General features: G+C 40.6%; 2 protein-coding genes and 1 long non-coding RNA gene across 4 annotated transcripts in view; 2 read left to right on the top strand and 1 right to left on the bottom strand.

The window, feature by feature from the left end:
* Nucleotides 1–4539: 4539 nt before the first annotated feature.
* On the bottom strand, nt 4540–12278 carry Gar1 (GAR1 ribonucleoprotein). Its single transcript, XM_070022454.1, has 7 exons — nt 12004–12278; nt 11527–11748; nt 9782–9936; nt 9285–9344; nt 6968–7124; nt 5185–5250; nt 4540–4842 (listed from the first exon to the last, which is right to left on the bottom strand). Exons 2-7 carry the CDS (start codon nt 11741–11743, stop codon nt 4829–4831), a joined length of 669 nt encoding a protein of 222 aa, XP_069878555.1. The 5' UTR covers nt 11744–11748; nt 12004–12278; the 3' UTR covers nt 4540–4828.
* A 76-nt stretch (nt 12279–12354) lies between these two features.
* On the top strand, nt 12355–15266 carry LOC138826990 (uncharacterized). The gene is made up of 2 exons (XR_011371921.1): nt 12355–12560; nt 15165–15266. It is a non-coding gene; the product is annotated as an uncharacterized lncRNA (long non-coding RNA).
* Nucleotides 15267–18167: 2901 nt separating this feature from the next.
* The window catches only part of Cfi (complement factor I), a 33844-nt gene continuing 31598 nt past the window's right edge, over nt 18168–20413 (top strand). For both annotated transcript variants that reach the window (XM_070022452.1, XM_070022451.1), the window contains exon 1: nt 18168–18305. In XM_070022452.1, coding sequence (XP_069878553.1) covers nt 18249–18305 — 57 coding nt within the window. In that variant the 5' untranslated portion in view covers nt 18168–18248. The remainder of the gene's footprint in view (nt 18306–20413) is intronic.

Below are 20413 nucleotides of genomic sequence, written 5' to 3'. Positions count from 1 at the left end.
TGTAAATCCTTTTAATGCTTTACTTTGCTTATACAAACATCCATTCGTACAAATGTATATGTATGCTTGTTTACAAATGTTTGAGGTTTCTCTGGCTTTTTTACTTTGATTTTTTTTTGGGGGGGGGGGGGTCCAGTCGTGGGGCCTGAACTCTGGGCCTGGGCGCTGTCCCTCAGCTCTTCAGCTCAAGGCTAGTGCTCTACCGCTTGAGCCACAGTGCCACTTCTGGCTTTTTTCTTTTTGCTTATGTGGTGCTGAGGAATCAAACCCAGGGCCTCATGCGTGCAAGGCAAGCACTCTAACACTGAGCCACCTTCCCAGCCCCGGCTTTTTTACTTTGAAACAAAATAGAGAATATATTATGTATTATCATTGTGTTACATATAACCATTGTGTGTGTATAAGTTATATAGCTTGCTTTCCCTTAAATACCATACTATAAATCCCAGGCTAATAATCCTAGGTCTAATTTTACTAATATCTATATATTTTGCCACATAGATATACCATGATCTACTCAACAATCTATCCTACATTTTGGTACATGCATAGTAATTAATATTGTGTAGTAACAGTAATAATGATCAGTAAAGTAACTGGATTCAATAGCTCATTAATCCTGTAAAGCACAAGTTAATTTTACTATTGTTTTGCTGTTATAACCAGAAAAAAATGGATCACAATCTAATGTGACATGCATTGTTAGAATGAGAAGGTATGCCCTAATGTCTTTTGTCAATATTCTTTATACCATGTAAAATTACTCAAATAAATACCACTCGTTAATTTCTTACAAATCAGTACTACCTGAGAAATTCTTTAATGTGCCAAAGGTAACAGTGCAAGCATAGATGAGAACCACTAGAGGGCTGTATTTGCCCATTTACTTACTTTAATTTTATAACTGAAGATTTATCTCTTTTCTCATATAAACTCGTTAGGAATAGTTGATAGTTTCAAATCTTATAGACATCAGATATAAAAGTAGTACTTATTTTTCTTTTTCGCTGATGGTAGAGCTTGAACTCTGGGCCTGGACGCTGTAACTTTGTTCTTCAGCTCAAGGCTAGTGCTCTACCACTTGGGCCACAGCACCACTTCCAGTTTTCTGAGTGTTTTATTGGAGATAAGACTCTTCATGGACTTTTCTGCACGGGCTGGCTTTGAACCACTATCCTCAGATCTCAGCCTCCTGAGTAGCTAGGGTTACAGGCATGAGCCACCAACGTTGGGCTTAGTAGAACTTTTAGGAGTACCTATAGCTAGGTGCTGCTGGTTAAATCCTGCAATCCTAGCTATTTAGGAGGCTGGAAGCAAGATGATCTAAGGCCAGCCTGGGCAGAAAGTTTCTTGAGATGCCATCTCAGCAGCTGAGTGCCAGTGGCTCACGCCTGTAATTCTATGTATTAAAATTTGAAAGCCTAGCCGGGCCCTGGTGGCTCACGCCTGTAATCCTAGCTACTCAGGAGGCTGAGATCTGAGGATTGCGGTTCAAAGCCAGCCCGGGCAGGAGAGACCATGAGACTCCTGTCTCCAATAAAACCACCAGAAAACCGGAAGTGGCGCTGTAGCTCAAGTGGTAGAGCGCTAGCCTTGAACTGAAGAGCTGAGGGACAGCGGCCAGGCCCAGAGTTCAAGCCCATGACCGACCAAAAAAAAAAAAAAAATTTGAAAGCCGGGCGGCTCACACCTGTAATTCTAGCAACTGAGGAGGCTGAGATCTGAGGATGGCAGTTCAAAGCCAGCCCGGGGAAGGAAAGTCCATGAAACTCTTACCTCCAATAGACCATAAGGAAACCGGTGGCGCTGTAGCTCAAGTGGTAGAGCACTATCCTTGAGCTGAAGAGCTGAGGGACAGTGCTCAGGCCCAGAGTTCAAGCCCCACGACAGACAAAAACAAAAAACAAAAAAACCCAACACAGGTGCATTGTCTATATCCCAAGCTATTCAGGAGGTAGAGATCAGAAGGATCTTGGTTCAAGTCTAGCCTGGACAATAAGTGAGCAATTTCAACCAATAACACTGTGCTTGGTGATGAGTACCGGTCACCTCAGCTATTACATAGGAAATGGAAATAAAATCACAGCCAGTCTGGTCAGGTAAAAACCCTCTGGATGTGTGGCTCAAATGGTACAGCATGGAATTAAGCTCAAGTCAGGTGCCAGTGGCTCACACCTGTAATCCTAGGATCTAAGGATTGTGGTTCAAAGCCAACCGGGGCAGGAAAGTCATAAACCACCAGGAAACCGGAAGTGGTGCTGTGACTGCAGTGGTAGAGTGCCAGCCTTGAGCTGAGGGTAGCCCCCAGGCCCAGAGTTCAAGCTCCATGGTGGACAAAAAAAGTTTAAGCTCAATGACCCCCATCCTGTACCACCAAAAATGAAAGGCTGGACAGCTTGTTCCTATAGCTGAGTTTTAGAGATAGAAGCACAGTAGGTAATTCCAAGTAATTATGTTTCCTGCATGAGTAATACAGAAAAGCTATATTGGGAGGAAGCTCAGGTATGTGAATGTAAGTGTATTGTGTTTATATAGCCCACAACACTTAAAAATTTCATCTCTTTCCTCAATCAGTCAAATAGCAACCTTCCTCATACTTCTTCACAAAGGTTAAAGTACCAGGAAGTATGCATGCTAAATTTTTGTTGCCCTAACAAGGACATTTTTGGCATGAAAGCAATCAAGAATGCTATTCAGTTAGCAACCAAAAGATATAAAATGTGATCATCAAAGTATCTTTTACAACAGAATTTACTGATTATTACCACACTACCAAATTCAATGCTAGGCTCATAACTATGCCAACTTAATTCAAAACATGAAATACCCCAAAGCAAATTCTGCATATTACTATAGAAGGTCAAATGAGATATGGAAATGTTTAAAGATGGTCATTGACCAAAAAATAATCATATATATATATATATATATATATATATATATATATATATATGGGAAATGAACAAAGTGGCTTCCATCATTTCCATTTTAGTTTAAATACTAAACACCAATAGTAATGTTGAACTATTATCTATCCTCTGACAGTACTATTCTTATCTATGGTTAGGACTATTTACAAACTGCTGGGCTGGGAAGGTGGCTCAGTGGTAGAGCGCTTGCCTTGCATGCCTGAGGCCCTGGGTTCGATTCCCCAGCACCACATAAGCAAAAAGAAAAAAGCCGGAAGTGGTGCTGTGGCTCAAGTGGTAGAGCGCTAGCCTTGAGTTGAAGAGCTGAGGGACAGCGCCCAGGCCCAGAGTTCAGGCCCCAGGACTGGACCCCAAAAACAAAAAAAAACAAAAAAAACCACAAACTGCTAATACTTTCACCCCACTGATTTGGAATCTGCCATCTTTCTGAAGCTGTAAAAGCAATATCCCCCCCTTCCTGTATTATTCAACATTCATATTTATGTTCTATGTATCTATTAATCCTGCTACAGTTAATAAGAAAGGATACCTAAAATCCAAAATATGAACCCACGCAAAATTATATGAACATTTAAAAATCAATCATTCCGAGGGAGGGGGGAACAATGTTCAAAAAGAAATGTACTCATTATCTTGCCCATGTAATTGTAACCCTTCTGTACAGTATTTTCACAATAAAAAAATAAATTAAAAAAAATTTCATTAGATTTTAAATTAGGACAAATAAAGTTCCATCGTGATATGGCTCCTAATAAATTCAATTTAAAAAAAAAAAGAAATGTATTCATTACCTTATGTAACTGTAACCCCTCTGTTCATCATCCTTACAATAAAACAAAATAAAAAAAGAATCATTCATGTGAAAAAATTCAAAAATATCGATATTTCCTTCTGAGAAGTAACAAGGAAGAAAGCAAGTCAATAGTAATGGGCAAATGGTTCCATACTGAGGTATTCAAACATGCTATTATAGTTACTTCTTAATACTAAACTAGTAATGGAGACCCAAATCAATTTCATTTTAACAATCTCAGTGTCTAAACATGTGCTAGGGATCTAAATAAATACAGTAATGCCTTAAACTTCTATAGAATCACTTTATTAAAAAAGGAAAGAACCTTCAGTAAGGCCTTCAACATCACTGAATAATGAAAATAGAATTTTTCTTTGGAATTATAGTTCTTACTTAAAACCAAGCTACTCAAATTTTAAATTGCACATTAGATTCTAATTTTATAGTCATAATCATTATTAATAACCACACAAAAATATTTCAATTGAAGGTATGGAACTTGAACACAGGGCTTATGCTTGCTAAGCAACACTACATTTGAGCCATGCCTCTTGCCCTATAATCTATTAACTGCCTTTAGAAAACGGCTTTATTCTATATACTAATGCACATAAGTGAACTAGTCTTCTCTCAATTAAAAAGGCAAATATTTGATAGAGGTGCTAACTTATAATCTCAAAAGTATTGCTCTACTAGCCTGTTACATGGAATATTCTAAGTACATAAACATTCCCTTTCTATAATCTCCTGGGTTTAAGCTTAAATTCCTTCAAATGTCCAAAAGTTAGTTTGTTTAAATAAACACACTCTAAAGAATTTAAAAGGAATAAAATGTTTATTTAAAAAATTCAAAATATGGTTCAAATGAAAATTCCTGTCCATTTATTGAGCACCCACGGGGTGCTAGGCATTGTACCACACTGTTAAGACTTGTTCCTGCTCTTTTAATCGATGGTTCCAATACATCTGACTTTATATGATGTTGCACTGAGTCCCACTGTCAAAGACTGCTATCTCCAAATGGCTCAAGACACAAGTTCCTTATCCACAGTAGAAGCAGATCACTCCGTCATCACAGAACTCAACTGGCCAAGTCTGATTACATCTAATGTCCTCTCCCTAGTCAAAAGAAAAATCAAAGTGTTAAGGAATATTTAATAAACAGAACTATCACAGTCAGTATCACACTTAAAATCAATAGTAGTTTCTTTAATATCCAATAAAAAAACCCTAAGTTTAACTGTAATACTATTACATATTGTTTAAACTAATAGCAACGTAAGTTGAAGGTGGTGAAAAATTAAAAGGGAAATGCAAAGAAGAGTGATTAACAAAGACATTAGTTAAGCAAAAACATCCATGTGCTGTATCAGTGCTAAGAGAAGAAAATAAAGACCTATAGAGAAACTGACAGTTTCTTTCAGTAAATAAATCCAGTACTTCACATAGTCTCATACTCACCTCGGAAGCCACCACCCCCTCTTCCTCCTCTGAAGCCTCCACCTCCTCTCCCACCTCTAAAACCACCTAGAACAGAAAATAAAATACTAAGTATCCATGGTCTTCCATATTCCAGTAAATTCAACAGATTGTTATAGTCATAAAGAATGTACACTCTCTTGTCTAGTTTTAAACATTTTTTAAAAGATAAAATACAGGGCTGGGAAGGTGGCTCAGTGGTAGAGTGCTTGCCTTGCATGCATGAGGCCCTGAGTTCGATTCCTCAGCACCACATAAGCAGAAAAAATAAAAAGCTGGAAGTGGCACTGTGGCTCAAGTGGTAGAGCACTAGCCTTGAGCTGAAGAGCTGAGGGACAGCGCCCAGGCCCAGAGGTCCGGCCCACGACCGGATCCAAAAAAAAAAAAAAAAAAAAAAGATAAAATGCAAACAGCAAGTGCAGTGGTACAACACATGTCACTTGGGGTTTATGGGTTTGGTTGTGAAGATTCTCTGAATAACTTGTTGGACTACATATGGCCCAATGTGTTTGAGACATCTCCCCATGTAATCCAGACAGTTATGGGAGCCCTGGAGGGTCTGAGAGTTACGAATGTTACAGTATTGTCTACAGGGTCTGTTTCATCCAGCTTGGAAAGTCAGAGATGTATATTGGAAAATTTACAACTCCAGCTACATTGGTTCAAAGGACGCTCTCACAGCACATTACCCAAGAATCTACAATGATGCTAAGAACACCTATATTTGTTATGAACTTGACTATATCTTGTAACTTTGTTTATTTTGTGTCTAATACACAGCTGTTTTACACCTTAAACTTGCTTCAATTTGGTGATGTAAACTTTTAAACATTGCAGATCAGTATAGAGCTGGTCATAGAGGAAGAACTAGAAATCCAGTAGCATTATTTTTAAATAACCTGTCTTAGTTTTTGATGTTAAAACAGTAAACAGTAGTGACCAAGAACTCAGTGATTACACACGCTATACTGGAGGGATTTCATTTTTAGTTCATCTTTATGAAGATTTAGAATTCATTCCTTGTGTTTAAAGGGAATGTTTAATTGAGAAATAAACATTTGTGTACAAAATGCTAAAAAAAAAAAAAAAAGACAAAATGCACCAGTGGCTCATACCTGTAACGCTAGCTGTTCAGGAAGCTGAAACCTGAGGACTGAGGTTCAAAGCCAGCCTGGGCAGAAAAGTCTGTGAGACTCAAATTAATCATCCTCCGGGAAATGGGAGTTGTGGCTCAAGTAGTAGAGTGTTAGCCTTGAGCACCAAAGCTCTGGGACAATACCCAGAGCTACTGGCTTGTGTTTCCTCTGTTGTATTGGTATTATAGTGTATTCCTTTTGCTTTCTAAAAAGTTCGCTGTAAAACAGTATGCCACATGGTATAACAAAGATCTCATATTTACTGTCTCTCAACTGCATCAAGAGCCCATGCTGAGTGAATAACCCACACCATGTAGATTTGTACAATTTCCCTTTATGATAGTTACACAACAATGAAATTGCCTGATAATTCATCTCCAGACTGCATCTCTCTCATTAAGCAATAAAGGATTAATTTATTAGAATCCCTTAGACATCCCCTCAAATTAAAATACCTTAAAGTACACTTAAGATTTTTAAAGGTGTTAAAAAAGCATTATATACAATCTGCCAATATTTGAAAGGTTTACTGAAATAAATATTGAGAAGTTTGCCTACAAGTAGAATTATATGATATGAATTAAATGTGTCTATGAAATCTGATTAGAAAATTTCCCCCCAAAACTTACCACCTCTGCCACCGCCTCTGCCTCCTCCGCCTCGGCCTCCTCCACCTCTTCCTCCTCCTCTACCTCCCCTGCCACCACCTCTCGGAGGTCCTTTTTCACCTGGAGGCCGAGGTAAAAACCTCTGCAGTGGCAAGAGCTTGTATGGGTCTATGTAAAACTGAAAGTTTAACAGAAGCAATTAGGCGATGACTTACTTGGGAATAGCAGAATACAATCAAAACTGCCTGTGTTTAAAGCCACCCATACCACTTAGTGTGTGTAGCTATGGGCAAGGACTTATTTTATACTACCTGGTTTTCTTACCTATAAAATGTATAGAGCAAAATACCCATCACCGTATGTTTTGTGTAAGGTTAGCAAAACGATGTTATTATCAGCACTGGTCTTCACACTAATAATCCAGGCTGGATCAGGCAGGGCTGAACTTAAACACAGCAATGAATTGGAAATGGAATACATGCCCAATTCGTTAGACATGACTTAAAAGAAAAAAAAACACTAAATAACATATCCTCAAGTAAATAGTAGTGTGAGAAAAGTCTGGGATGCAAATCAACTCAGGTAGCTCTAAGGAGCACTTTATCTGGTTACCAGGTGATCTATTCTCAACACTGTTTATCCGTAGACTCTTCAGCCCCAGGCACATCTTGTTAAAGTTTTCACAACAGAAATGCCTTCCATTTCATTTCTGACTCTATAGTCAGAAATGGGCCACCACTCCATTGGCCACTAGTGCTTAAAGTCTTTAACCTCTATGTTGTTGGTAAATCCAGTGAGTCCCTTCTAGCACTGTGCCACAGTTGAGTGCTCCCTCTACAGATACTCCCTTCTATTACAGATTTTACTTTTTGTTGTTGGGGCTTGAACTCAGGGCCTGGGTACAGTCCTTAAACTCTTTTGCTAGCACTCTACCACTTGGAGCCACAGTCCCACTTCCCAGTTTTCTGATGGTTAATTGGAGATAAGAGTCTCTCAAACTTTCCTGCCTGGGCTAACTTTGAACAGCAATCATCAGATCTCAGCCTCCTGAGTAACTAGGATTAAAGACATGAGCCACCAGTACCCAGCATACTGCTGCCTTTTTAAGTTGTTCACTGTCTCAGAGATTTTGCCTAGTTTTCTGTAATCAGAACACACCTTTCCTGTGAAGAGCTGAGTGGGTTCCCAAGTGCTTGTCCAACTGCATCAAAATTATTCAGGAGCTTTTGCTTTTTAAAACTGAATCTTGAGCCCTATTTCAGAGCAACTAGGTCACATTTCTAGTAATAGAATCAATGTAAAAGGACATTCACTATAAAAGCTCTTCCTTCCTCACCACTAACTGTAATAGGCTAAAAGACTTTCCTAGTTGGGGCTGGGAAAGTGGCTCAGTGGTAGAGTGCTTGCCTCACATGCATGAGGTCCTGGGTTCGATTCCTCAGCACTACATAGACAGAAAAAGCCAGAAGTGGCACTGTGGCTCAAGTGGTAGAGTGTTTTGCCTTGAGCTGAAGAGCTCAGGGACAGCACCTGGGCCTGGAGTTCGAGCCCCATGACCGACAAAAAAAAAAAAAAAAGAATGAGACTTTCCTAGTTGACTTTCAGGTCTCAGCTTTAAGATCACTTCCTTAAGGAAGCCTACTATAAACTAACATGGTCCCACTGTGAAGGTTCTCACAGTAGCTTGTATTCTCCACAGCACACATCATGTCACTGCAGTACTTGTGTAATCCTTTAATATCTACCTCCTCCAAATATGGGGTTTTGTGGTGCAGAGAGGAAAACAGAGCAAATTGGTGCCTTATACACACTAAGCAAGTGTTTTACCACTGAGCTAACGTTCCCAAATATGATTTATAATTCAACATTTTGCTTAGAAGGTTTTGCTTCTATAGGCTTTGACAGGAATTTTAAATAAATTAAAAAGCATAGTCAAATGTTGCTAATATGAGTAAGGAAAGCTATATCAATTGCTCTTAAAGATTAATGTCAATGTTTTAAAGTACAGAACACATCAGTGTAAGAGCTTCAGTAGTGATACACCAGGGAAGTATAAAGTGACCCGAGTAGCACTATCTCTCGTAAGGCATCCCGTGGCTTGCACCTGTAATCCTAGTGACTCAGGAGGCTGCAAGCTGGAGGATGATGTTATAAAACCAGACAAAGCAGTGAAGTTTGCTAGTCTCCACTTTCAAACAACAGCAAAAAACCAGTGGTAAAAAGCCACAACTCCAGTGGTAAAGTGCCAGCAGAGCAACCACAAGGACCTGAATTCAAACTCCAGTACCAGTAATAAAAAAATCAAAACAAGGATCCAAATTTTATAAGCTTAACTCACCTTCTGTAGTTTTTTAAAGGAACCTGCCTTCATGTTTTCTGACAATTTAACTGAAAAATACTGTTAGTTTTATTAAGGAATAAATTTAAGATGAAAGATATTAAGTCTTCTGAATTCATGTATAATTTAAAAAACAAAATTAGAATGTATAGACACATAGGAAAGAAATGAGTTTCCAAGAGGAAAGAAAACTTTCTTTAAAATACAAAAAAAACTTCCAATTCTACCATACTATTATAATGGCACCGTCACATCCAAAGCACCCCAAAAAATATCCCTGTGTCCTACTCTCCCAAGTGGGAAAGTTTATAGAACTTTTGAAAAATAATCTCTCTAGGGTTTGTCATTTCCATACATGGATGAATACATTCTCTCCTGATTCTTTTCATTATCTAATTCTGTAGCATTGTTATTTTAGGCAATAAATTTAATTTGTATTTAATCTTAAGAAAATAGTAGATTCTCAATGTACTAGATCACGCAATTAGTAAGGATACAAAATCTCTAAGTTGTCCAAATATTTCATCCACCTTTCCAATTTGTTCTTTGTTTTCTAAATAAACAGGGGCATTGAAATAAGGAACCTTATTTTCTTCTGTGGTACATTTACAAACTATGTCATCTTCACAGGGATGCAGGAATTCTCCTAATACTGAAATGGGAAGAAAATATTAAAAATATAAAACATTTTTTCAAGTAATATTGACCTCTCCTTAAGATTCCATCTTCCACTTGGAATTTTATCCTATCTGTTCTCCTCTAAAGTAGATGAGCAATTACTAACAACACATTAGCTATAGCATTCTTTTAAATATGGGACTAATAACATTGTCAGTCACATGTACACCTGACCAAGTAAATGAATGTCAAGTCCTTTGAACAGTGTGTGGCAGACTAAGACCATTCAACCTATGACAGTTACTTATTATAGCTACTATGATTTCATTGAACACCATACTTCATTCTCCTTTCTTCAGCTCCTAAACGGGACTCATTCTTTGCTCTTGTCTATTTTTCCCACGCTTTGTCAATGATTCTTAGTTAGAAAAGTCTACAACTCCAAAATAAGTACCTTCGTTTCAACTAAAACATCACAAAAGTAACTCCCTAATCCCTACAGCCAAGCTTTTATCCCCACTATTAACTAAGTTCTCCTTATTTTCTTTCCTTTGAAATCTTTCACCTAATCCTTTTTTTTTGGGGGGGGGGCTGTAACATATTAAATCATGCTTTCAATGTCTCCTATACAGATTGTTTCAACAGTTTGTAGGGTGAGACCTTTGATTTGAGCTATTGCTTCCTTCAAACCACGATCATACAGACCCACACACTCTTAAATACTGTCCCTTCCCTCCCCTTCCTTTTTTGTATTTATTTACGGTAGTACTGGGATTTGAACTCGGGACCTGGCACTTAGTGGGCAGGAACACTACCACTTGAGTCACATGCCCAGTCTTCTTCTTTCCCCTTTAGAAAAAGTTGCTACTAGCTGGGCGCCGGTGGCTCACACCTGTAATACTAGCTACTCAGGAGGCTGAGATCTGAGGATCACGGTTCAAAGCCAGCCCGAGCAGCAAAGTCGGTGAGACTACCTCCAATAAACCACCAGAAAACCAGAAGCGGCGCTGTGGCTCAAGTGGTAGAGCACTAGTCTTGAGCTGAAGAGCTGAGGGACAGTGCCCAGGCCCAGAGTTCAAGCCCCACAACAAACAAACAAAAAAAAGGTTGCTACTACCCAAGATGTCTTTCTTTCTACGACTTCCTTTAATGAGGTCTGTTTCTTAGTTTTCTTTTCTCTCCTGTAGGTTACTTCCTGAACAATTTTTATTTCTCACAACTTACTTCTTAGTAACTGAAGCACAGACTATGGAGTCTGAAAAACTAGTTTGCACTTAAACTGTACCATTATGTGATCACTTATCACTCATCTGTTAAAAAGAGCAGCCCCTTCTAACAACCTCCAATGCAGCATGCGATATTGCCTAATTTCATCCTTTCCTAAGCTCAAGTTCCACCTACATCATTGCATTTTTCGGTATCCTTCAGATTTCTTCACTACCTCCACGTACTCTGGAGTAAGAACTGCAAGTCAGTTTACAGCACAGTCCACACAGACTTGTTTCCCCGACCAAACTGCCACCACCATGGGAGAGCCAACCTTCAGCCCCCAACACCCACTGGCTAGTAACAGCAAACTCGCCAATAGCACAGACCCCTAGGCTAAGCCTGGAAGCCGACGTACGGACTACGTGATCCGGGGGCCCTTGATCTTGGCCTTTGTTAAAGCCTCCGCGGCCGCCACCCCGGCCGAATCCTCCTCGGCCGCCGCCGCCGCCGCCTCTGAAACTGCCGCCGCCGCCTCCACCTCGGAAGTGGTTGTTGCTACCGCCGCCCCGGTGGAAGCCGCCACCTCCGCCGCCCCGATTAAAGCCTCCACGACCGCCTCCTCGGAAAGACATCGCTCCTGCAACGCAAAACGGAACAGTCCGCTCCTGCCGGTGACTGTGTTCTCTCAGGGCACACCGGAGCTTCGCTCCCAACACCAATCGCAACGCTGTCACGGCGCCACCTCCATGCCAAAGCCTACGAGAAGCGGGCGACCTGCCCCGGGCCCAGGGCGGGCGCCGACCGGCTCCGCGCCATACGTACTCAAACGCTCCATCCCCTTCCCTCTTCCCACCCCAGCACCCTCCACGCCGCGGCTCCCGCCAACACTCACCGGCGCCACGTGCGGCCCGGACTCGGGCTCAGAGCGCACACCCACCCGCCGGGCACTTCCGGCCCGCCGGGACCTCCTCGGCCACCGTACCGGTAGTTAAAAGAAAAAGAACACGACCAGAAACTCAAAGAACTAGTTCCAAAACGAAATGAAATTAAACAAAGCCTGCCCCCCCCGGAAGACCGGGCGGTCCTAAATGCCAAACAGAGTCCGTATAACACCGGGAAAGGCAGCGACAGCTAACTCCCGTCGCTACGAGAGCGAAGACCACTTCCCGCATGAGGGCGGCGGAAGTGACGTCAAAGGTCCGCGTCCCTTCGCGCCGAGTCGCTCCCGGAAGTGCCGCGGCGTTGGCGCCGGGTGGAGATGGCTGTTGCGGGAGGCGGAGCGGGGGCCGGTGTTGGTATCAAGCTGGGTTCGGGGGCCTGCGGTCGGGGGACCCCCTTGCTGCTCAGCCGGCCACGCGGTCCCCCCAGCCTTGCCTCTTCGCTCTGCTCGTTGCCCGCTGCCACGGCGAGGGCGCAGCCGGGGCGGTCGGAGCTGCGCTCTGCCCACAGGTGGGTCCGGCCCGTCCGGGGGGGACTCTTCTGCGGCCCGGTCACCGCCCTGTCTCTTCCTGATTGTCTTTTTTTAATGATGTCCTTTTGCGTGCTGCCCTGTGGCCGTGGTTTCGCTGGTTTTATTTTGTTTTTGTGCCAGCCTTGGAGTTTGAATTCAGGGCTGTCCCTGAATACTTTTGTTCAGGCCGAGCGCTCTGTCACTCGAGCCACGGCTCCACTCCCGACTCCTTGGTGGTTAATTGGAGATAGGTATCTCACAGACTTCGAACCACCATCCTCCTATCGCAGCCTCATGCTGTTATTAGTTAAAGCAACAAAAGCCGTGTATGTGCACGCGTTTAAGGAAACTGTTAATCTGGTAGAAAACCAAACTGTCATTGAATGTTTTGTACCAGTTTATTCGCTCATCAAATAACTTTTTTTTTTTTTTTGGTCAGTCATGGGGCTTGAACTCTGGGCCTGGGCGCTGTCCGTCAGCTCTTCAGCGCAACGCTAGCGTTCTTACCTCTTGAGCCACAGCGCCACTTCCGACCTTTTCTGTTTAGGTGGTGCTGAGCAATCGAACCCAGGACCTCATGCACGTAAAGCAAGTGCTGTACCACCGAGCCACCTTCCCAGCCCCTCAAATAATGTTTTGAGCCTTGGTAGTTCTGTGGGCCAGCCTGTTCTAGAAGCTTCCCGGCCTGGCCTTGAACCTTTGATCTATGACAACTCTTCCCATTCACCTTCGGTCGTGGGGGCTGAACTCTGGGCCTGGGCGCTGTCCCTCAGCTCTTCAGCTCAAGGCTAGTGCTCTAGCTTGAGCCACAGCGCCATTTTTTTTCTTTTTGCTTATATGATGTTGAGGAATCGAACCCAGGGCCTCAGGCATGCAAGACAAGCACTCTACCACTGAGCCACCTTCCCAGCCCTAGGCCTTTGCCTTTATATTTGATATAGTCTACTTCCACTTCTTTGACATTGATACCCACTTTACATGGGGTTTGAAAGACCTTTGTAAATTTTTTTATGGAAATACTAGGAATTCCTTTAAATCATCTAATATCTAAGCTTCCTAAAGGAGCGCCGAACAGCTCCGTATACACATGGAATTTGGCAAATTATTTATTTTTTGTCTATGCTGGGACTTGACCTCAGGGCCTCTAGTGAACTTGGGTTTTTCACTCATGGCTGGTGCTTGACCATTTGAGCCATGCCTCCAGCCCAGCTTTTTGCTGGTTCATTGGATGGAGATGGAGTCTCACAGACATTGCTGCCCTGGCTGGTATTGAATCATGATCCTCAGACCTCAGCCTCTTAAGCAACTAGGATTATAGGTGTGAGACACTGGTGCCTGGCTGTTTCTCTTCTGTGAAGGACAGAATGCTTTTCTTTCACAGAAATACAGAACTTGTAAAAGGGCAACCAATATGTTTACTTTCTGCTTACAGTCATTAGTGCACAAAGTTCACCTTCTCTCACAGGTGTTCAGGCTGAGAAGAGTCAGGGAAGGGGCCCTCATTAATTCATACACATGTGTCAAGGTGAACAAAAATACGATTTAATTTGTTCTCTAATTCTCCCAAATAGTTTTCAGAAAGACTTAAGACTTCCTCATTCTCAACTCCAAGCAGAAGTGGAAACATTTTGAAACAAATATTTTTTGCAACATGACTTTTTCCAAATATTCAATTTCCACTTAAACTGAGAAATATTGCTGAGTGCAAATATTTTCTCTAGGTCCTTGAAAGTACTTGTTTGACTAGTTCATGTGATAAAACAATATCTGTCAAGTAGGCTTGTTTCTACAACCATCCTTTAAAGCATTTTACAAAGTCTGGACCTACTGTTTTCTGGGAATTACTCCTATAATTCATCTTACAACTCAAACATGCTTTGAAGAACTAAAGCCTGTATTTCTCTTACCAGGTAATAAATTACCCTGACACTTGGTGACCAAAAGAACAAACATTGTCTTATATAGTTTCTGTAAGGCAAGGATTCTGAAATATTTAGCTGGGTGGTTCTGTCTCAGGGTTTTTCAGGAAGTTGGAATCAAAATGCCATTCTTTGAAAGCTTGACTAGAACAGGAGGATTCTTTTCTAAAGGAGCTTGCTGCCAAGCCTGGAAACCTGACACTGCTCACCTGCAGGAAGTCTCAGTCATGTGCTACAGGGGCCTTGTTTTTTGATGGTACTGAGAGCTTGAATTCAGAGCCTTGCACTTAACTAGTCAGGTACTCAACCACTTTAGCCACATAACCAGTCCTTTTTAGATAGGGTCTTAGGCTAGTGTTGGACCATGATCATCCCAATGAGCTGTGATTACAGGCCTGAACCACCTTGCCCAGCCCTGCACAGTTTTCTTTATGGTATGTCTGACTACATGTCATCAACTGCCTTCTTTTAGAACAAATAATCTCCTAAACCATGAGATTTGACAAGTATATGTTGAATATGAAATGACCCCACAGGTTCATGTGTTACATGCTGGCTTCCCCACTGGTAGCAGTATTTTGAGAGGTGGTAGAAACCTTGGGATATGGGACCTAGCCACAGGAAGGGGTCCCTGGGAGCTTGATTTTGAAGGTTATACCTCATCTCACCTTTCTTTGCTTCCAGGCCACTGTGATGTGAGCTGTTGTGCTCTGTGCCACATTCTCCCCACCATGATAGACCAACACCTCTGAAACCTGGAACCAGAATAAATAATTCTCCCCTTAAGTTGTTTATGTGAGTTATTTGGTCAAAACCACATGGAAGTTGGCATCATCCAGAAGTTTTATGTTGTTTTGGGTTTTGTTGTTAGTTGTTTTTTTTCTGAAACAGGGTCTAGATATGTGACCCAAACTGATTTCGAGCCCATGATCTTCCCACCTTAGCCTACTAAATGCTGGGACTACAAATGTGCTTTATACACCCCATTCATTCATCCAGAACTTTTTTCATTTCAGTACCAGGTCCTGACATCAGCATTTCTGTGGAAATAAAGCATGTGCTGTAAATACCTTGCTTTTATTTTACTTTCTTTTACTTTCTTTCCTTTTCCTTTTCCTTTTCTTTTTTCAACAAAAGGTGAAACCTAACAGGGAGTTGATCATTAATGGGCAACATCCATTCAGATATCGACATACTTCTTCCAAGATAAGCCTTTTATTTTCAAAATGAAGATAACACTAAATATATCTTCACCTTTGCTTTTGGGGACAGTATTTTATTTTATTTATTTTTTATCAGTCGTGGGGCTTGAACTCTGGGCTGGGGCACTATCCCTCAGCTCTTCAGCTCATAGTGCTCTACCACTTGAGCCACAGTGCCACTTCTGGTTTTCTGAGTGGTTTACTGGAGCTAAGAGTCTCACGGACTTTCCTGCCCAGGCTGGCTTTGAACCGCGATCCTCAGATCTCAGCCTCCTGAGTAGCTAGGATTACAGGCGTGAACCACCTGTGCCTGGCTTGGGACAGCATTTTATAGCAGAAAATATTTCTTGAATTTTGCCCTGATTTTCAAATATTACAAATACTGCTGTTATTCAAGTCTGATGATTCATCAACTTGGATAAGAACTTGGGGTTTCTACTGCTTTACTATCTTGTGATGTGTCTTCAGTCTTACCAGTTTATCAAACTTTGAAAATGAAACCTTTCAGTTTCCATATTACATCATGTCCTTAAATTTATGATCTATAATTGTACATGCTAGTACGTGAGGTTTTCACCAGCGGTAAGTGAGGGTTTATGGTTAAAAAGATAAAGTTGGCTCAGTAGTAGAGTGCTTGCCTTGCATGCATGAGGCCCTGGGTTCAATTCCTCAGTACCACATAAGCAGAAAAAAAAACAAGTGGTGTTGTGGCTCAAGTGGTAGAGCACTAGCCTTGAGCTAAAGAGCTCAGGGACAGTACCCAGGCCCAGAGTTCAGGCGCCATAACCACCCCCCCCCAAAAAAAAATCTAAATAATTTACTTCTATACCTTTTTATTAAAGGTCATGTTAAAAAGTTAAAGCCAATTTCTTTATTCTGGGCTTCCAAGTCACCAAGTTTTCTGTTTATTGTGACTCATAATTAAGTGCCTTTCCAGTTTTCCCAAAGCCATTGCTTCATTTATAAGTCAGAATTCTTTTTTTTGTGGGGGGGAGGGTCCAATCGGCCTTAACTCTGGGTCTGGGTGCTGTCCCTCAGCTCTTCAGCTCAAGGCTAGTGCTCTACCACTTGAGCAACAGCGCCACTTGTGACTTTTTTTTCTGCTTATGTGGTGCTGAGGAATCAAACTCAGGGCCTCATGCACGCAAGGCAAGCGCTCTACCACTGAGACACCTTCCCAGCCCATAAGTCAGAATTCTTTATCACGATTCTCTTCCTTGTTCTAGTTCATCAGAAATCACCACCACATTTAGCTGGTTGTTGTGGCTCACAGCCTGTAATCCTAGCTACTCCAGAGGCTGAGATCTGAGAATCTCCATTCTGTCAGCCTGGTCTGAAAGGTCTGAGATTCTTATCTCCAATTAACCATAAAAAGCTGGAAGTGAAGCTGTGCTCTCAAGTGAGAGCACTAACCTGGGCACAAAAGCTCAGGGACAGCATTCAGACCCAGAGTTCAAGCCTCAGGACAGAAAAAAAGAAAGAGAGAGAAGAAGGAAGGAAGGAAGGAAGGAAGGAAGGAAGGAAGGAAGGAAGGGGGAGAGAGGGAAGAAGGGAGGGAGGGAGGGAAAAGAAAAAGAAATCACCATGTTAGACTAAAGTTGTGTTTATAAAACAAATGCTAATAAAGGAAGGAAAAGAAAAGAAAAATCACCACATTAGACTATAAAGTTGTGTTTATAAAACACAAATGTTAATAAAGAGTATTGTTGGCCTAAAAGGTAAATTGAGCCACACCAATTATGAAAATACCACAGTTTATTCCAGCCAAAATGAGGATGATTAACAGGAGAGAATCATCGATGCTCCCTTATATGACAACTAGGGTTTTTTTTAATATAAAGTTTTAAAAAGAAGAAGAAAGTTACAGCTAATTTGTTACAACTGTATTGGTTGGCAAGAACAATATAGGACATTGATTGGTGATTGATCACTTACTCTTCTAGGTACAAATTGTGATAGGAAGGAAAAGGCTTTTTAGTGAGTTAAGTTTTTTCTTTGTGGCATCAGGTAGTCTTTAGAAACCTGCAATGCTAGGTCAAAATGACCCAGGTAACTAAGGTCTGTGCCTTATGTTTCTCTGGCCTAAAGAAGTTTATACTGGTGAGATTAAAAATTGTTTTAAAAAAATTGTTTTAAAATATTTTCTGTACTAAGATAATATAATCAAAGCACAAACAATGTATGGCAAAAAAATAGATTTTTTTGTTTTTCATGTATTAGAATGTTTTCAAATTGATGTGCTTGTACTCGTGTCTCTTTCGGAGTAATTTATGTCTTGTATAGAAAACAAGGCTGAGATGTGACTAAAGACTAGGGCAGTGATCTTTCCTGGAGTCCACAGTTCCTATTGGTTACCTCCGTCTGCTTGTTATTGGGAAAGCTCATTTGGTTTCAGTTCCAGTAAAACTCTGGGTTTTAGTCCATTTAAGAGTTCAAAAGTACAAAGCACTTTGGGAGGCTTTTTCTTTTTTAAATATTTTTTCAGAGGTTAAAAATTAAATTTCAAAAGCCCATCTGGGATGGACAAGAGTCTTCAACAGAGACACCTTACCTGAACACCTCCGACATGAAGCTCATTCATATTGTTTTGTTATTTTTGTGCTTCCACTTAAATCTTTGTGTGGTAAGTAGTTCAATCTTTATGCAGATTATATTAAGTAAGCATTTTAAAAATTATAAAAATATGGCAAAATTCTTAAGAGATGTGAGTTAGATAAATATCACATTTCCATTAATAAGAATGCTAAATAGTAATAAGTATGTTAATTTCATTAAAAATTAAAAGTATTATATGCTTGTGTATATGCATAGACATTAAACTGAACAGGAATTTTATTAATACATGCATTTCATTTATTGTCACATTAAGTCAACAAACATTTACCACACTCCTATATATGTAAGGTCCTGTGCTAAGAAACTAATAAGTCTAATATCTTTCTTCAGTAACCTTCTAGTACAGGTATTGAAAGATAAGATAAATATATCATTGGGGAAATAATAAAGGAATTAACAATGTACTTAGGCATTATGCCCTAATAAACCCATCATAACTAGAATATGTTAAGCCAAACATGCACCATAACCTATTTTATTGTTTGATTTGTCCTTCTAGTTTTTTCTTCACTACAAACACCAGCCTATTTTATTTTTATTTGTCCTTGTAATTTATTACTGTGTCCTCAGCATTACAAACATTGTAAGTGATCAATAATAATTAAGGAGTACTCTACAATAGTTTCAGAGGCAATATTCCTTTCTGACATTTTATTAGCATATGCAATTATACAAGGGAAGTCATTGTGAGATTTTCATACATGCGTACAGTGTACCTGATGTTCACCCACATACTCTCTCGTTTTGCCTTGAAACGATTTCAGTAGGTTTCTTTTTTTTATAAACCTTATTTTATTGTAAAGATGCTGTACAGAGGTGTTACAGTTACATGAGTAAGGTAATGAGTACATTTCTTGTCGAGCATTGTTACCCTCTCCTTTGTTTTTCTCCTACTATACCTTCCCTTCCCCACCTCCCCACTCCTCTTCTACCACCACCCCACCCCGCCTCACGAAGTTGTAAAGTTCATTTCCAGCATAGTGTCTTGTGATTATCATTGTTGCAATGGGTCAGCCTGTGTCCTTGTTTCAGCGTTTTGTTATTCCCCTTCCTCTCCCCAAATTAGATAAATGTATATATAAGATGCAGGGTACCAAAATCAATACAGTGACAACAGGGGATATACCACAGGAGGAAGAACATACAAAAGAAACAAAAAAAATCACATAGTACATTAAAAACAAAAAAACCCTCGTGTCCATATCTTGGGTTCATTTTGCTTAGCATCATCTTATATGGTCATATGTACATAGCTTTTGAGCTTTTCTGCTCTTCTGATAAAATTATTCTAGATGTATACTAATTATTTGAAAATGAGAGAAAACATGAGACCTATATTTCTTTGGGTCTGGCTTACTTCACTTAATATTATTTTGTCCAAGTCTTTCCATTTCCTAACAAATGGGACAGTGTCATTCTTTCTGATGGAAACACAGAATTCCATCACATATATCTCTCTATATATCACATTTTATTGATCCATTCATTTACTGAAGGGCATCTGGGTTGGTTCCATATCTTAGCTATCGTGAATAATGCTGCAATAAACATAGTTATGCTGGTAGCTTTAGTATGGCCTTGTTTGTGATCATTTGGGTAAATCCCAGAAGTGGGATTGCTGGGTCATAGAGGAGCTCTATCTATAGTCTTTTCAGGAACCTCCATCCTGCTTTCCAAAGTGGTTGAACAAGTTTACACTCCCACCAACAATGAAGTAAGGTTCCCTTCTGTCCACATCCCCTCCAGCATCTGTTGTTGTTAGAGTTCTTGATTATAGCCATTCTAACTGGGGTGAGGTGGTATCTCAATGTTGTTTTGATTTGCATTTCTTTTATGGCTAGGGAGGTTGAGCATTTCTTCATGTGTCTATTGGCCATCCTTCTTTCCTCTTCAGAGAAGTTTCTCTTCAAGTCTTTAGCCCACTTATTTATTGGGCAGTTGTTTCTTTGAGGATTTGTTGTTGGGGGATTTAATTTTTTGAGTTCCAAGTATATTTTAGATATGAGATCCTTGTCCATTGTATGGCTAGTGAAGATCTCCTCCCAATCCGTGGGCTTTCTATTGATCTTGCTAGCTATGTCCTTTGCCATGCAGAAGCTCTGCAACTTCAAGCAA

The sequence above is a fragment of the Dipodomys merriami genome, unplaced genomic scaffold (genome assembly GCF_024711535.1).
Source record: "Dipodomys merriami isolate MVZ:Mamm:240054 unplaced genomic scaffold, mDipMer1.0.p SCAF_15, whole genome shotgun sequence".
Taxonomy (NCBI): domain Eukaryota; kingdom Metazoa; phylum Chordata; class Mammalia; order Rodentia; family Heteromyidae; genus Dipodomys; species Dipodomys merriami.
Note: the sequence above shows the minus strand (reverse complement) of the source record. Positions and strands in the feature narration are given on the sequence as shown.